At 50.1% G+C, this 18,709-nt stretch overlaps 1 protein-coding gene across 2 annotated transcripts in view; it reads right to left on the reverse strand.

Moving 5' to 3' along the window:
• Positions 1-18,709, reverse strand: part of THBS3 (thrombospondin 3) — a 50,772-nt gene that overhangs the window by 25,995 nt on the left and 6,068 nt on the right. Inside the window, exons 1-5 of one of the 2 annotated variants that reach the window (XM_079957970.1) lie at positions 13,304-13,459; positions 4,776-4,982; positions 3,061-3,317; positions 889-991; positions 81-107 (exon numbers count right to left, since the gene is read on the reverse strand). In XM_079957970.1, coding sequence (XP_079814096.1) covers positions 81-107; positions 889-991; positions 3,061-3,317; positions 4,776-4,982; positions 13,304-13,406 — 697 coding nt within the window. In that variant the 5' untranslated portion in view covers positions 13,407-13,459. Of the gene's footprint in view, positions 1-80; positions 108-888; positions 992-3,060; positions 3,318-4,775; positions 4,983-13,303; positions 13,460-18,709 lie in introns of those variants that run through there. The other variant, XM_079957971.1, reaches the window with a different exon arrangement.

Raw genomic sequence — 18,709 nt, forward strand, 5'->3', positions numbered from 1 at the left:
CTGCGCTTAAGATGACAAGATTTGTTCTGAGACACACATGAATGAGGGGGATGTAAGAAAGGAGCAGTCATCAGACTCACCAAAGAGGGAATTGATCACGTTGGATACTGAAAAGGAAAAGAAAACAGAAATAAGATGCTATGTAAGGACTTGAAGAAGTTCAATAAGGCACTGTCAGTTGCCGGTGGACTCAAAACGGGGATGTGGACCTCTGCTATCAGAATACAGTGGATTCTCCGCTGTCGAATGTAATCCATTTTGGAAGACTGTTCAACTTCCGAAATGTTCAACAACCGAGGCGCAATTGCCAGTCAGCAAATTCCTTTCCAAAAAATGGAGAAACGCGCCTCAGAAGCCGTTCGACTTTTGAGGCATGTTCGAAAATGGAAGCATTCACTTCTGGGTCGTCGGCATTTGGCTTCTGAAGTGTTTGGCTTCCGAAGCGTTTGACAACCGAGGTTCCACTGTAACTCAGAGGCCACATTCACAGCATCTATTTAAAAAGCTCTCATCCCAATTTAAGCAGTCCTGGCTTCCCCAAAAATATTATGGGACCTGTAGTGTGTCAAAGATCCCAAAAGTTGTTAGGAAACCCCTCCTATCCCTCCCAGCCCCGAACTACAACTCCCAGAGTTCTCTGTGAGATTTGATTGACTGTTAAACCACTCTGGGAATTGTAGCTCGGGGTGGGTTTCTTTACAACTCTTAGCACCCTGAACAAACGGCAGCTCCCAGAATCCTTTGGGGTTAAAGCGGTCTGACATGGCTTTAAACGTGTTGTGAGAATGCGGCCATAGTCCTGCTCCACAGGACCCTGAGCCCAGATCCTGAACGTGAATGGAATATCCCGCTCTGGCCGAGCAAATAAAAAGCCGAAGAAATCCTTACCTGTGTTCTGCATGGATTCATCCCCCTGGAAGGGGCATTCGCTTAAGGCTCCCACGCGGCTCATTGAGCCTCCCAGGATCAGCTTCAGGGATTCCAAGAAACCCTAAGATGGAAATGGGGGTGAGGAGCAGTGTCAGTACGCCTAGGTTGCAATCCCCTAAATGGGGGCAAGTGAGACTAGTAAAGTTCAAGGGCCACATTCGCCTTCCAGGGGCCACATGCAGGTGGTGGGTGGAGCCAGAAGCAAAAGTGGGAGGAGCAATGAATGCAATGCCCCTCCCTTTGTATAGTAGGCTGGTTATTGCAAACACCCCTCTCAAATTCTTCTTCCGGGCAGGCTAGAGGCATCATGAGGAATTCAAGGACACATTCCAGCCTGGCAAAAACATTAGAGGAGGGTGCAGGGGTGTGGCTTGGGAAAGACTTATGAGGGCCAGATACTGATTTGCCCCAGGCTTCCTCAACCTCGGCCCTCCAGATGTTTTGAGACTACAATTCCCATCCTCCCTGACCACTGGTCCTACTAGCTAGGGATCATGGGATTTGTAGGCCCAAAACATCTGGAGGGCCGAGGTTGAGGAAGCCTGGCTTTTCCCAGTCAACTTATCTCACCCAACCCTACCTCACAAGGTTGCTGTACAGATAAATGGCTCAGGACCTCAATACCTCAAGGACTGTCTCCAAATGAACCAACCTGGACCCTGAGATCTTCCTCTGAGGTCCTTCTTTGTGTGTTTCCTCCATGTGAGATACGGAACGTTGCAACACAAGATTGGGTCTTTTCTGTGGTGGCTCCTCGTTTGTGGAATTATCTCTCCAGGGAGGCTCACCTAGAGCCTTCATTATACATCATTAGGAGAAAATGTTCCTCTACAACAAGGCCTTTGGCTGATAGATATCAGATGCATTTTTAAATGTGTTGTGGAAAGGGAGGGGTGGATTATTGGCTTGGTTTTTGTTCTAGTTTTTATTATGTGCTTTGTTCTAGTTTTTATTATGTGCTTTGTTCTAGTTTTTATTATGTGCTTTGTGGTTTTTATATTGTAATTTTATGCTGTGAACCGACCTGAGATATACAGGTATAGGGTGGTATACTAATTTAATAAAAAATAATAATCTAATAATAAAATGAGGGAGTGCTGTAAGAGAGGAAGGCTGAAATTTTCTTTGTTAACATAAATCAGCTTCATGACGTAATAAGAAGCTTCAGCCATTGTCTTATGGAGGAAACAGAAAGGTCAGCTCTTAAAGATCCTATGGGCATGGTGAGAATTAAATCGGCACCACAGGAGCCAACGCCTAATAAAATATTTGAGGGGGCTGGGGCCCCCCAAGCCGTTGGACATTACCATTCTAATGGTGCATCATGTCATGTGATTATGTGTGAGGGGCTTAGCTGCCCCCCCAATTAAGTAGTGGGTTGACAAAGCAGACGACACAGAGATTTCCCCAAGTGGTTCTTTATAATCCAAGTTGTCAGCCCTGATCATCACACTCTCCCTAGAGATCTTGCAAACCAAGATGGCCCCTTTCTGTATTGCCCCTCCCTTTCATTTGCATAGCCCCACCCTTCACTTCCCATCCCATTTGTACATTGAAAAGTATCAGAGAAATCAGTGTATTATATAAAAGGCAAACTATCATAATACCTCAGGTTAAGTACTTAATTCGTTCTGGAGGTCCGTACTTAACCTGAAACTGTTCTTAACCTGAAGCACTATTTTAGCTAATGGGGCCTCCTGCTGCTGCCGCGCCGCTAGAGCACGATTTCTGTTCTCATCCTGAAGCAAAGTTCTTAACCTGAAGCACTATTTCTGGGTTAGCAGAGTCTGTAACCTAAGCGTATGTAACTTGAAGCATATGTAACCTGAGGTGCCACTGTATTGATGACATCTAAAGTAAAAAGTGTTTGGTTTTATTCTAAGCCTTAATTGGAGCTTTAGTCACCTTACCCAAACAGCATATTATAGCAGTACAACAACGAACACCATTTATGTAAAAATTAATAATAATGGGTGTGTGTTATTGGGTTATTGTTTTTAATATTAATTTTGTATATTGTGATCTTTTCTGTGAACCACCCAATCAATCAAATCACTCAATCACTCCCTTGGTGACACTAAAGGGTGACAGAATGTCAGCGGCAGCTGGGCTTTTCTTTTCCTCCCTTACCTGCGAGCGGAGGTAGCCTTTCTGTCCCGTCCGAACCTCCACTGCCTCCACCTGCTCCGGGTCGAGGGGCGCCATCTCGGGCTGCCCGGCGCTGGAGTCCACTAGCTTGCAGTCCACGTAAAGCTCCATCGAGAGGCGGCCACCTTGCAGGCCACTCATCCGCAAGAGGGCGGTGTGGCTGCGCCCATCGACCAAGTTGGTGTTCTGCAGGTTCACCGAATGCACCTTCCCGTCGGCCCGCAGGTATCGGAGGTGGACTGGGGGGAGAGAAAGAGAGAGAGAAGGGATGGGCATGATGTTCAAAGCTGTGTATGGTCACACCTTGGTTTTCAAACAGCTTAGTTCTCGAATGTTTTGGCTCCCGAACGCCGCAAACCCAGAAGTGACTGTTCCAGTTTGCAAACTATTTTTGGAAGCCGAACGTCCGACGGGGCTTCCGATTGGCTGCAGGAGTTTCCTGCAGCCAATCAGAAGCCGCGCTTCGGTTCCGAACATTTTGGAAGTCAAACGGACTTCCACACACGGATTCCGTTCCACTTCCAAGGTACAACTGCAAATGCTATAGTTGTGATGGCCAGCTCCTTAGACATGTAAATGGACTCACCCCGATAACTGTCCCCAATTAAATATAGTGGACTCGTGGCACACCGATTAAACAAATTTCTACAATTTACCGCAGGCTATCTTTTAGGGGGTCTCGTGGGGGGTGGGACTTCATTCCCGGGAGTCTCAGGCAGGGGTTGATCGAACAATAAAAGTTTTATTTACTGAGAAAAAAGGTTGGTAAAACAAAGTTGGGTCAGGAGATGCATTTCTTTCAGGTCGAAGTTAACTTATTACAGTGGTACCTCGGTTTACGAACTTAATCCGTTCCTGAAGTCCGTTCTTAAACCAAATCCGTTCTGAAACTGAGGCGCATTTTCCCTAATGAGGCCTCCTGCTGCCGGTGCCCTTCCACTTTTCGGCTTCCGTTCTTAGACCGAGGTAAAGTTCTTAAACTGGAACACTACTTCTGTTTTTTCAGAGTTCGTAAAGCAAATACAGTGGTACCTCGGGTTACAGACGCTTCAGGTTACAGACTCCGCTAACCCAGAAATATTACCTCGGGTTAAGAATTTTGCTTCAGGATGAGAACAGAAATCGTGCTCTGGCGGCACGGCAGCAGCAGGAGGCCCCATTAGCTAAAGTGGTGCTTCAGGTTAAGAACAGTTTCAGGTTAAGAACGGACATCCGGAATGAATTAAGTTCTTAACCCGAGGTACCACTGTAGTTCGTTAACAGGACTGTTCGTAAAACGAGGTACCACTGTACTTAAACTCAGGACTTCCCCCCCCCCCCCAGCTGGAGCAACAGTTAGGAATCAGCTTGCAATTTTCTTTAAAAAACCCAACCAACCTGGGAATTGTAGTTTGTTATAGGTGCTAAGAGTTTTTAGGAGACCCCCCTCCTACAATTCTCAGAGCGGCTTATCGCTCAATCTCTCTTCCCAGGCAACTCCAGGAATCAGAGGGGAACAGGGGGATTCCCAGCGCCTTTAACAAACTACAGTTCCCAGAGGTCTTTGCAGGAGGGGAGCCGTGGCTGTTTAAAGTGGCAAATGCTGCTTTAAATGCTCGGTGCAGGTGGGGCCTGAGACATTCCGGGCCCTTTTCTTTCCCCCTGGCACCTGGACAGGGTGGCGGGTTCAGATCCTAGGTCTCCTCGCTCTCACTCACCTTTGTTGGTTTTGCCCACCACCGTGGCTTCAAGCCAGCGGCTGTTGTCTTTCTTGTAGTAGAGCCCAAACAACACGCCGCCTTGCTTGGGGGGCAGGCGGAAGGTGGAGAGCAGGTAGAGGTCACGGACGGTCAGCAGCTCCGTGCGGATCTTCTCGGCCACATTGGCCATATGCCTGGGCTCTGTCACCGACAGGAGGTCAAGTACTAGGGGAGGAGCAGCGGGAGAGCAAAGGTCAAGCATTGGCAGAACTGGCTGTCCGTCACAGAAGAAAAAGAGTTGTGGCACTTTCTCCCTCTGCCTGTCTGATGCGCGTTTGTAGCTCAGTGGGGGGAACATCTGCTTTGTATCCAGAACGTCCGAGGTTCAGTCCCCGGTGGCAGTTTCACACAGGGCTGCTTGAAACCCTGGAGAGAGCTGCTGCCAGTCAGTGTAGACAATACTGACCTAGATGGACCAAAGGCCTGATTCATAGAATCATAGAATTGCGTGGCGAGTTCTCGTCCCCCCCCCCCAGTGGAAATAAAGACACATGACACAATTATTAAGGTTAATGGGCTAAATAAGGCCACAACTTTGTTGGTTACAGGTGATGAATGGTATTGGCTTAGGCACTGGTCCTAACTGACTACAGTGGTAGCTTGGGTTACATACGCTTCAGGTTACAGACTCCACTCACCCAGAAATAGTACTTCAGGTTAAGAACTTTGCTTCAGGATGAGAACAGAAATCGTGCTCCGGGGGCACGGAAGCAGCAGGAGGCCCCATTTGCTAAAGTGGTGCTTCAGGTAAAGAACAGTTTCAGGTTAAGAACGGACCTCCAGAATGAATTAAGTACAGTGGTGCCCCGCAAGACGAATGCCTCGCAAGACAGAAAACCCGCTAGACGAAAGGGTTTTCCGTTTTGGAGGTGCTTCGCAAAACGAATTTCCTATGGGCTTGCTTCGCAAGACGAAAATGTCTTGCAAGTTCCTGCTGGTTTTTTTCCCTCCCCCCCCCTTTTTCTAAGCCGCTAAGCCGCTTATAAGCTGATCCGCTAAGCCGCTAAGCCGCTTAACAGCTGATCCGCTAAGCCGCTTAACAGCTGATCCACTAAGCCGCTTATCAGCTGATCCGCTAAGCCGCTTAACAGCTGATCCGCTAAGCCGCTTAACAGCTGATCCGCTAAGCCGCTTATCAGCTGATCCGCTAAGCCCCTAAACCGCTAATAGTGCTAATCCGCTAAGCCGCTAATGGGCTTGCTTCGCAAGACGAAAAAACCACAAGACGAAGAGACTCGCGGAACGGATTCTTTTCGTCTTGCGAGGCACCACTGTACTTAACCCGAGGTACCACTGTATATCCGACTTCAGCCCGTCCGCTTGAAGACCGAGAAGAGTTAACCACCAGTAGGGGGAGCCCTGCTGATGCACATCAACTAGGAACTCCCCTGGGGTCAGTGACAGGGGGCGTGCCTTAGGTCCTCAGCTCCCTAGGCTTAGGACAGGGCCATGCCCCCTGGAATCCTTTATTGGACTACCCTTCAATATGTGGGGCAGGTGATGGCTCTTCCTCCCCTCTTCCCATCTACATAACAATACCATACCAATGCCTAACCGCCAATACCAAGAAAGTTGTGATGATTTGCTACGAGGCAGGCGAAAAACCAAGTGGCTGGTGCCAATTTGCCACGTGGAAAAATTCCTACCAGGCTCCTCAACGGCGACCAACCAAGGTCCAGAGCAAGGTCAAGGAACAAAAACCTTAAAAGGCGGGAGGGTGGGAAAAGCAGGAACAGCTGGCAGGCGGCAAAAGAGGGAGATCCCCGGCTGCGCCAGCGATAAATAGGGCAGGCCATGCCCCCCGAGCCAGCCGATTGGCTGTCCAGCGGGTGACGCGGCCGGGGATTCCCTCAATCATGCAGAGTCTGAGTGCCAGGCACCACGTGTGTGGTGTGGGCGTGAAGCTTGCAACACCACCACCTTTGGCAGGGCGGAAGTGGCTTTGTAGAGTTGGGATCATCTCGTTCAACACCCCCGAAATGCAGGAATATGCAGCTGTCCCATTTGGACTTGAACCTGCAACCTTGACGTTATCAGCACCATGCTCCAACCAACTGAGAACCATGAGGACTGGAACCTTACTGGTCTATTTAAGGCAGGCATAGGCAAACCCAGATGTTTTGGGACTGCATCTCCCATCATCCCTAGCTAACAGGACCAGTGGTCAGGGGTGATGGGAATTGTAGTCTCAAAACATCTGGAGGGCCGAATTTGCCTATGCCTGTTTTAAGGTAAGAGCCATAGCTCGGTGGTGAGATCTCTGCTCTGTGTGAACAAGATCCTGGGTTTGAGTCCCGGTATCTCTAGGTAGGGCTGGAAGAGACTCCCTTTCTAATACCCTGGAGAGCTGCTGCCAGTCAGTGCAGTCAGTACCAACCAATGGTAAGAGGCAGCTGTCTATGCGAGCCAAGAAGGCCACAGACAATTTCCAAATGTTCTGCAGGGCAGCGGGCAAGTTTGGCTCAGGAAAAGATGCTAGGCTTTTAGGGCCAAGCGCAACTCCTGATCTCCACACAAGGTGGCAGGCTAGATGAGTTTCAACCTTTCCCAACCCTCCACCTAAACGTAAGGTCTTCTTGACTTTAGGATTTTATTCCACACCCTCCAACATTTCTCCTATAAAAATAGGGACGTCCCATTCGATAATGATGATTTTACTATTTATACCCCACATATCTTCCTGAGTTGCCCCAGCCACTCTAGGCAGCTTCCAACATATATAAAAACATAATAAAACATTAAACATTTAAAAAATCCTTCCCTGTACAGTGGTACCTCGGGTTAAGTACTTAATTCTTTCCGGAGGTCTGTTCTTAACCTGAAACTGCTCTTAACCTGAAGCACCACTTTAGCTAATGGGGCCTCCTGCTGCCGCTGTCCCGCAGAGCACGATTTCTGTTCTCATTCTGAAGCAAAGTTCTTATCCCGAGGTACTATTTCTGGGTTAGCGGAGTCTGTAACCTGAAGCGTATGTAACCTGAAGTGTATGTAACCTGAGGTACCACTGTACAGGATTGCCTCCATACCCTCCAACATTTCTCCACTTAAAATAGGGATGTCCTAAGGAAAAGAGGGACATTCCAGGATCAAATAAAAAAAACGGGAAGGCTTCTCTAAATCAGGGATGTCCCTGGAAAATAGGGACATTTGGAGGGTCTGTTCTTCCCATCTACCTTGATTTCTCTACCCTCCTTTCACATCAGGATAATTTACTGCATTTCCAGAACAAAATGCAACCATCCAGCTTGTTCCTGCGTCAAAACATTATCCACTGCAATGCAATCTCGTGTGTGTGTGTGTGTGTGTGTGTGTGTGTGTTGTTTTTATGATTGGAATTATTATAATTTAAAGGCAGGGTATGTTGCCTTGAGAGTGTCTAGCTGAATGTCTCTTTCATTTGCAGCCGCAGCAGACAATGTGGCAGGACTGGCCCACTCACCCAACCTCCATGTAACTGAGTCACTGCAGAATAATACCAGGATGGAGATGGGTGTAGCAGGGAGGTCAGCGCAGTGGGAATGTATTGGCAGGGAGTCTAGTTCTGCTGGTGAGTTTGCACTGGGTCAACTTTGCTGCTGCTGAGCCCTGCCTCTCTCCAACTCAGTATGCTGCCTGCTGCCTCACTCCAGAAAGGATATTGTTTAGCTGGGAAAGGTTCAGGGAAGCGAAATTAAAATTACCAAGGCGATGGACTGAAAGGTTGCAGTGTTTGGGACTTCTTAGTTTAGAGAAAAGGTGTGTCAGAGGTGACATGACAGAAGTTTATAAAAATTATGCATGGAGAAATTGGATAGGGAAAAGTTTTTCTCCCTCTCTTATAACGGTAGAACTCATGGATCAGTGGTGGGGCGTAGCTTGGGGGCTAGAGGGACAGCTTCCCCAGGTGAAAAATTCTTAGGGGCGCAAAATTTTGACACCCGGTGCTGCTTCAACATAGCTGCATGCTTGCATCGCTGAGCTCCGTTCAAAACGGCTTCTCTGTGCAAACCAGGAACTGACCTCTCCAGACAATGGAACAACTCTTCTTTTCTTATCTCTGCAGCTTCGGGGCCATTGAATGCCTCCGTTTCCCTCCCTCCCACACACGCTGCCCCGGGCACTAGAAACCCATGCTACACCACAGCATCCAATGAAGCTTAATGTTGGAACAGATAAAAGGAACTTTTTCTTTGTTAAACTGTGGAACTCACTCCCACAAGAGGCATCAATGGCCACCAGCTTGGATGGCTTTAAAAAAGGTAAAGGGACCCCTGACCATTAGGTCCAGTCGTGACCAACTCTGGGGTTGCGGTGCTCATCTCGCTTTATTGTCCGAGGGAGCCAGCGTACAGCTTCCGGGTCATGTGGCCAGCATGACTAAGCCGCTTCTGGCGAACCAGAGCAGCGCATGGAAACGCCGTTTACCTTCCCGCCGGAGCAGTACCTATTTCTCTACTTGCACTTTGACGTGCTTTCGAACTGCTAGGTTGGCAGGAGCAGGGACCGAGCAACGGGAGCTCACCCCGTCGCGGGGATTCGAACCGCCGACCTTCTGATCGGCAAGTCCTAGGCTCTGTGGTTTAACCCACAGCGCCACCCGCATCCCTTGGATGGCTTTAAGAGGACAAATTCTTGGAGGAAAAGGCTACTAGCCATGACGGCTACATTCTACCTCTACTGTCAGATGCATTCTGCCTCCAGGTGCCCGTTGCAGGGAGTCGCAAGTGGGCAGAGTGCTCTGGTCGTGGTCGGCCTGGTCCTAGATGGAGTAGATGGGCCCTTGGCCTGGTCCAGCAGGCTGTCCTTGTGTGCTTATGGAAGGCACTGCAAATCCTGGGGAAAGGGGGCCTCCAGCTTGCAGCCTTCCAGCCCGATATTTATTTACAAGAATGGATTGAGCACACTGTCTCCGTTCAAGCACACAGAAGCCTTTGCATCTACTGGGGGTTCTGTGGTCTCCTTCTGGGCAGCAGGAGAGGGTCCATATTCACAGCCTCGCCACCCGCCCCAGACCAGACCTCCCAAAGGTGTGTGCGGTGTCTGATAAAGAGTCCACCTGGAACATCTTTGGATTCCACTCCCTGGCACAGAAGTCGGGGCAGATACTGCGCAGAACTTTGAGTACAAACAGATTAACTATATATATCTAAAACCAGGAATACCGTTAGCACTTAATTTGGACAGCTGCTATGGAAAGGAATGTTACAGCCGTTGGCGACGATTTGGCCCCTGGATGGATTAACAGCTTGCCTGGTTTTTTTTTGGGGGGGGGGGGTTGGCTGCCAGTCTGAGCAGCAAAGAACCTTGTCACAGAGTTAAGCATAAGAGGAAAAGACCACAGGAAGATGCCTTACACTGAATCAGACTACTGGTCCATCTACAACTAATCCAGAACGCGACAGCCAGACTGGTGACTGGGAGTGGCCGCCGAGACCATATAACACCGGTCTTGAAAGACCTACATTGGCTCCTAGTACGTTTCTGAGCACAATTCAGAGTGTTGGTGCTGACCTTTAAAGCCCTAAACGGCCTTGGTCCAGTATACCTGAAGGAACGTCTCCACCCCCATCCTTCTGCCCGGACACTGAGGTCCAGTGCCGAGGGCCTTCAGGCGGTTCCCTCATTGTGAGAAGCCAAGTTACAGGGAACCAGGCAGAGGGCCTTCTCGGTAGTGGCACCCGCCCTGTGGAACACCTTCCCACCAGATGTTAAAGAGAACAACAACTACCAGACTTTTAGAAGACATCTGAAGGCAGCCCCGTTTAGGGAAGATTTTAATGTTTGATGTATTACGGTATTTTAATATTTTTTTGGAAGCCGCCCAGAGTGGCTGGGGAAGCCCAGCCAGATGGACAGGGTATAAATAATATATTATTATTATTATTATTATTATTATTATTATTATTATTATTTATATTATTATTATTATTTATATTATTATTATTGGCTAGTGTTGCCTACACTAACTGGCAGCAGCTTTCCAGGAGTTCAGACGGTGTCTTTCTCCCAGTCCTACCTGGAGATGGTGGGGGACAAAGCATCGGAATGGACTGTGCCACTTGGACTCCAAGTGAAGGGGAGGTTTTATTCCACCCCTCCGCAACACACGCAAATGCTCCTCTCTGTAAAAAGCTCCCTGCCCACTGCTCTCCCTGAAGTGCTACATTTCTCCTTGCAGAGAGCTCAATTGTTTTTTGTATGTGAAGAGAAGCTTCCTGGAGTGATACAGTCCATTCTATTGCTTTATTTTGGTTATCTGTAGACCCTGATCGAATGGTCTGTACCGCTTTAGGCTATAGGTGGGAAGCACCACTTCCGAATGCTCCTCCACATTAAGATGACAACAAATCCCCGCAAGCAGAAACATAGCTCATCAGGTAGATGTGTCCTAGGAGACCAATGCTTTGCCTTTGGAGCTGGCTTTCCCCATGCAGGGGAAAGATGGTGTTAATGCAGGGCAGCATTCAAAAATGTGGCATCCCCCCCACAACATTTGAAGCGCTGAACTCTTAAACTTACAATTTTATCTCAGTCCCCCTCTACTTCACCACCACCACTCTTCATATTTTGATCACTTGTTAGATTTGCAGAACTAAGAACACCAGCACCAATATATTGCTTTATTTATTGATACTAAACTATTTCTTTACATTGACAGCCAGGGAACCTTAAATGTTTAGAATGTCTAACTCGAGAGAGTTGGGTTCAGAAGCTCAGCGTCTCTTGGCCCAGCCTACTTTAGACGGTTGTTGTGAGCATAAAGGGTGAAGGAGGAAGATGTAAACTACCTTGAGCTTCTCAGAGGAGAGAGAGGGGGGATAAAAGGTAAAGGTAAAGGGACCCCTGACCATTAGGTCCAGTCGTGACCGACTCTGGGGTTGCGGCGCTCATCTCTCTTTATTGGCCGAGGGAGCCGGCGTACAGCTTCCGGGTCATGTGGCCAGCATGACTAAGCCGCTTCTGGCGAACCAGAGCAGTGCACAGAAATGCTGTTTACCTTCCTGCCGGAGTGGTACCTATTTATCTACTTGCACTTTGACGTGCTTTCAGACTGCTAGGTTGGCAAGAGAGGGGATAGAAAGATGATTTAAAAAGCAGATCCGAACGTGTGTGTCATGAGATTAGAGATGGCCATAGTGACTTGGGGAGAGGGAGGGTTAAATTGCTGTCCTCCTTGCCATTTCCCCTTCCTTCTCTTACTCAGAGTTGCACCATCTGCTTTGCAGGCGAAAGGTCTCGCGTTCAATCCCTGGCAGGGCTGAGAATGCCGTCGTCCCGCCTCCCAAACCCTGGGGACTCCCTGTCCAAGCTAGCTGGACTAAGAGTGTGGCTGCAAGGAAACGTCTTGCTGAAATCAGCCCTTAATCCAGAGTCATGAGGACTGGAATCTTAGTTTAGATTTAAGGGAAGGACTATAGCTCAGAAACAGAGCATCTTCTTTGCATGCAGAGGGTTCAGTCCCTGATGGCATTTCCAAGTGAGGCAGGAAAAGAGATCTGCTAGGTGGAGCAGGGTCTGATCCTGCTGTTTAAATCGGCTTCCCAACATGAGACGGAACCTGGGACATTCTGAATTCAAACCACATGCTCTGCTGTTCGGTGGTGTTCTTCGCAGAAATGTGAAGCAAGAATCCAGACCTCCTGGTTTTGGATAGAAGGTCGACAGTATTGAGCCAGTTGGACCAGTGGTCTGGCTATTGATCAGTGCCCTCTCTTGTGATTTAAAGCAGCCATGAGGACTAAGAAGCTGACTCTACGTTTAGAAAAGGACCTTTTTTGCATTCGGCTGATTTAAACAGATTGTCTCATATACAAGTCAGACCACTTGGTCCATCAAACTCAGGACTGTCGACACTGACTGGCAGCAATTGGACCATTGGGTCCACCTAGCTTGGCATGACCAACACTGACTAGCCTCATGCTGCCAACACTGACCAGCAGCAAAAAAGACCACTGAGTCTGTCTAGCTCAGGATTGCTGACACTCACCGGCAGCAATCATAGCACTGGGCAGCAATCGGACCATCGGGTCCCCCTAGCTTGGCGTCACCAACACTCACTCCATCCATCTAGCTCCGCGCTGCCAACACTGACCGGCAGCAATCAGAGCACTGGGTCCACCTGGTCGACACTGACCGGCAGCAATCTGACCACTGGGTACACCTGGTCGACACTGACCGGCAGCAATCTGACCACTGGGTCCACCTGGTCGACACTGACCGGCAGCAATCAGAGCACTGGGTCCACCTGGTCGACACTGACCGGCAGCAATCTGACCACTGGGTACACCTGGTCGACACTGACCGGCAGCAATCCGACCACTGGGTCCGCCTGCTCGACACTGACCGACAGCATCTCTCCAGCAATCCCTCCCCGTGGTCGAACCCGGCACCTTCTGCCCCTAAACCAGAACTCGGGCAGCGCTTCCGGACGAGCGAGCCCTTCGGGGACCGAACCCGGGACTTTGGCTGGGCTTGGACCCAGCGCGCCGTCCCCGCCGCCCGCTTACCTTGCAGCCCCTGCCTGGCTGCGCCCGCTGCGCCCAGGAGGAGGAGAAGGAGGAGCGGGAGGCGGCGGAGGGCGGCCGGGGGTCTTCGCAGGAGCCGCTCCATCCTCGCAGCTTCCAGGCGCAGGAGGAGGAGCGGGGCGTGGACGGGCGGGCGGGCGGGCGGGGGCGGCGGATGGGGGCGCTCCGAGGAAGGGGCGGCGCCGCAGCCGCAGGGACAAAGGGCAGCGGCGGCAGCCGAGGCTCGCTTGCAACGGCGCGGCCGAAGAAGCGCTGCCTCCTCCGGCGTCCCTCGCTCCCCTTCCGCGATCCGAGCCGAGCCCTCCCTGCCTCTGCGCCCGCGGATCGGAGCAGGTTTCCGGGCGGGGTGGGGGGCACGGATCGGGGGGAGCAGGGCGGGGTGGGGATGCTCTGCTCGCCCTCCCCGAAAAAAAGGAAAAGGGAGCTCGACTACAGGACCTCGCCTGTCCTCCACGCGGACCAAGGCGCGGCGTCCGGGCTCCTGTCCCTTTAAGGAGTCGCTTGCCGTCGCGGGTTTCCATCTGATGTGGCTTCTCTCGCGCGCGCTCCCCCCGCCCACTAAGACACATCAAAAAGATGCAAGGAGGGGAGAAAGCTGCACGGGGTGGAATTTTCCGTCCCGGGATCGCTCTTAAAGCTGCAGGATGCTCTGCTGGACCGGATCGAAAGAGGGGGCTCCCTCCAGTCCAGCGTGGGCTTTCCATCCGGTGGCCAAGCCAAATAAACAGCATAATCCTGCGACAGGGGCAGCAGAATATGCCCCTCGGCTGTGTTGTGCCGGGTAACTGGTAATGAGGTAGACTGCCCCTGATCCTGGAGGCTCTGTTCTTGGTCCTCAGGGCAGATAGATAGATAGATGGACAGATAGATAATTTATTATGGTCGGAGACCAGCTTATAAAACGCACTTGGGGGTACAGTCACAGAAAGAAAACAAACAATTAAAACAATGTACAACAATAAATTTAAAATTTATAAATGCGATAAGCATATAGACACTTAAAACTTTAAGATAAGCTACTGCAGAGAGAGGGGACGCAGGTGGCGCTGTGGGTAAAAGCCTCAGTGCCTAGGGCTTGCCGATCGAAAGGTCGGCGGTTCGAATCCCTGCGGCGGGGTGCGCTCCCGTCGTTCGGTCCCAGCGCCTGCCAACCTAGCAGTTCGAAAGCACCCCCGGGTGCAAGTAGATAAATAGGGACCGCTTACAAGCGGGAAGGTAAACGGCGTTTCCGTGTGCGGCTCTGGCTCTGGCTTTGGCTCTGGCCAGAGCAGCGATGTCACGCTGGCCACGTGACCCGGAAGTGTCTCCGGACAGCGCTGGCCCCCGGCCTCTTAAGTGAGATGGGCGCACAACCCCAGAGTCTGTCAAGACTGGCCCGTACGGGCAGGGGTACCTTTACCTTTACCTTTTACTGCAGAGAGATGGCCCAGAGTCACCCATGGAACCGAGTTTGGGAATTTTCTTAATTTGAGTCGGGGGATGGTCTGCCCCCACAGATGTGTACGCAGAATCTGGCGACCATCCGGGTCGTCTTATGATCTTTGCCTAACAGGAAAAGGTCGAATTTTTGCTTTTCTGGGAGGTCAGCGAGCCTCACCAGCAGGGGATCAATGGTCTCACTACGTGCTTCTTCATAAAAGGGACATCTAAAGAACAAGTGCTCTGGGCTTCCTATCTCCCCCAATGAACAGGCGCAAAGTCTCTGAGCATATGGGACTTTTTTAAAGGATCCTTCCAGGACCTGCGAGGGCAGAGCCAAGCTTCTGGCGAGTGTAAAAGCCCTTCTTGCATTTTTCGATACGAGAAAGAAGAGATATGCTGCCAGTGTGGCTATATATCTCTTGATTTCTCCAATTTTATAGTCGGGGCACTCTGAGCAGTCCTGTTGTCTCTCGGTGTCTATGATTCTTGACCGTAGCATTTGCCTGGCCCAACCCCAGACTTGGAAGGGCTTGAGGGGCAAAACCCAGTTTCTGAAGGGTGTTCAGGACTGCTGTCTGCCAGGGTCCTCAGGGCAAATAGCGGCTGCTAGCCAAACAACGGAACATGTCTTGGGACTCATCTACACTTCCGCTTGTCCCCGGGGGAAATGGGAAAGCACTCGGACCTGTGCTTTAGAGACACAAGACGAGCAAAGTGTGAGCGAGTCCCTGGTGATTCTTTATCAGAAGGACACTGGCAGACTGCAGAAGAAGCACCAAACAGGAAAGTCCTGGGCTTCTGGTTTCAAAAGGTGTCCAGACAGATGCACCCACTGAAGGGGGGGGGTAGATGGGTGCCCCCCCCCACTCAAGCTATTGGTTCTGCAGGGTTTGATGTTCACAGATAGGCTGCCTCTGAAGATGGCGTGTTGACTCTTGAATTTATTAAGAATAAAGGTAAAGGGGCCCCTGACCATTAGGTCCAGTCATGGTTGACTCTGGGCTTGCGGCGCTCATCTCACTTTATTGGCCGAGGGAACCAGCGTACAGCTTCCGGGTCATGTGGCCAGCATGACTAAGCCGCTTCTGGCGAACCAGAGCAGCGCACGGAAACGCCATTTACCTTCCCGCCAGAGCGGTACCTATTTATCTACTTGCACTTTGTGCTTTCGAACTGCTAGGTTGGCAGGAGCAGGGACCGAGCAACGGGAGCTCACCCCGTCACAGGGATTCGAACCGCCGACCTTCTGATCAGCAAGTCCTAGGCTCTGTGGTTTAACCCACAGCGCCACCCATGAACGTAAAGAGTCCTCCTGGACCAGATCAAAGGCCTGACTTGCCCAGCATCCTGTTCTCTCAGGGGCCAGCTTGGTGTCTATGGGAACACCACAGCTAGGAAGACCTGGGTGCAATAATCCCCTCTGTACTTGTGGTTCCCAGCCACTGATATTCAGAGGCACCTTAGTACCCCACCAAGAGTAGAGCTGGAACACAGCCATTGAGGTTATATTCTCCATGAATTCCTCTAGCCCAGGGGTGAGCAAACTTTTTCAGCAGGGGGCCGGTCCACTGTCCCTTAGACCTTGGTGGGGGGCCGGACTATATTTTGGGGGGGAAATAAACGAATTCCTATGCCCCACAAACAACCTAGAAATGCATTTTAAATAGAAGCACGCATTCTACTCATGTAGAAACACCAGACAGGCCCCACAAATAACCCAGAGATGCATTTTAAATAAAAGGACACATTCTACTTGTGTAAAAACACGTGATTCCCAGAATGTCCGCGGGCCGGATTTAGAAGGCGACTGGGCCGCATCCGGCCCCTGGGCCTTAGTTTCCCTACCCATGCTCTAGCCCTCTTTCAAAGCTGTGCCTCACTGTGGCAGTGAATTCCATCATTTAATTATAACTTGAATAAATAAGTCCTTTCTCTTATCTGTCCTGAATGGATGTCCAGTGGATATCAGGGATCGAATGAGAAACTGGCCTGTGCCTAGGATGTGCTCTCCTTCCCATTAACAGGAAGAAATATGGGGCAAGATCCCTTGAAAGCTTGGGGAGGACATCACTACCAGCTGGCAACCTTCCCTCAGAAACAGCCCAGCAATGCATGACTTGCAGGAGAGTACATAGTTGTGCTTGGCTTACGAGGGCAATGGCAAGATCTGTGAAGGCCGGCCTGAACTGGGGATGCACAGCTGGAGATGGAAGAAAAATTGGATCCAGTTTGCATTTAAAAGCAAACCTACCTAATTAGCCCTTTCAGAAAGAATGCACAAACCAAAACGAAGCCATCTTTCCGAATTCTCACTTCTCCAAATTTCTGCAACGTGGGTCCCCAGCCAAGTCATGGTTACAAAAATGCATGTTTTGGTAAAGCGTGTGTTGAAACCCTATGTGAGTGAAAATAACACACAATAAGGCATTGCATCATATTAGGGGAAATGGCTTTGCAAAATAATAATAACAACGTGTCTATCAGGCAAAATTGCATACAAGAATGTGTCCGTTGGGAGAAATTCACACTTACGTGCTGTTATCTCATAGAAACCTAGAGCTGGAAGGGACCCTGGGGACCATTCTAGTCCAAGTCCTTGCAATGCAGGAATTTGCAGCTGTCTGGGATCGAACCTGCAACCTCAGTGTTGTCAGCAATACGCTGTAACCAACTGAGCTATCCAGCTAAAATGCATTATAAATAAATAAACAAACTGCAAACTGATGTGGAAAACTGAATAGATCAGAAAAATGAGAGACTGGGGAAAACCCGAATGAACAGATTCGCCTAGAATATATTCCGAATTGCCAGTGTTGATGCTCTTGGGTTTTATGGCAGATGAGTCAATACAGAAAGGACACTTTGGCACCAATTCAGTGTCTACTTCACAAACATACACACACACACACACACCATTCCAGCTGCTCATATTGTTTCCGGCCTGATGCTCCCAGCATATTCTTTGTAATGGGATGCCTCGTGGGAAGCAGTTCCTAAATGAAATAAATCTTTCTCCTCCTCCTTAGCTTGTGTAGACAGGACTGGCCCATCTCTGCTCCCCCTTTGCCCCACCACCCTCTCTCTCCTCCGATGGATCCTTGAAGGTGTCATCTTGTCTTGCACAGAGCTTCCAAGATGACCTCATTGTTTTTCTTCCAAGACTTGGGGCGGCTCCCAGGAGCTGGAGAGGGGTGCTTTTTTGTTTTTTACTGCTGTTGAGGTTTGGCCCAGATCCCTCTCTCCACCCAGCAAGCAGCAGGATTGCGGGCACGTGGCATGCCCTAGGGATGAAGGGAATCCCCTTCCCATTTTTCAGAGGTAGCAGGGGGTGGGCAGGGAATACATATTCTGAGAAGTCTCCCTGCAAGGCGCGTTTTTCTGTGGCTGAAAACGAGTGCATCCCTTGCAGGATCCAATGGAAGCGGGAAGCCCAGATGTTATTCCTGCCCACATACACAGCCATCAGTATGGGGCACAGTTATCTTAGGAACATAGGAACACAGGAAGTCAGTCCATTTGGTCCATCTAGCTCAGTGTTCGCAACACTGACTGACAGCAGCTGTCCAGGCTTTCAGGCGGTGGGTTTCTCCGAGCCCTACCTGGAGATGTAGGGGATTGTAGCTCTACCGTTGAGCTACAAGCCCTTCCGCTAAAAATAAATCAAGATTCCAGTCCTCATGGTCCCAAATAAAGGGTTGGTTGAAATAGGAACAGAGGGTTCTCCAGCACCCATCCCATGAAAATCAGGGGTCTTGAGATGCTCTATTACTGAATGGGAAGACTTCCCAGTGGCTTGTGGGTTGGCAAAAAGCACAAGCCACCTGTGGAACTCCCTGCCCCAAGAAATTAGGCTATCTTCCTCTCTGTTTGCATTCTGTCCAAATCATAATCATATATTTATTTGTACCCTGCCCATCCAGCTAGGTTGCCCCAGCTACTCAGGGCAGCTTTTGCCTTTCAAATTTC

The sequence above is a fragment of the Podarcis cretensis genome (genome assembly GCF_951804945.1).
Source record: "Podarcis cretensis genome assembly, chromosome: 16".
NCBI lineage: Eukaryota > Metazoa > Chordata > Lepidosauria > Squamata > Lacertidae > Podarcis > Podarcis cretensis.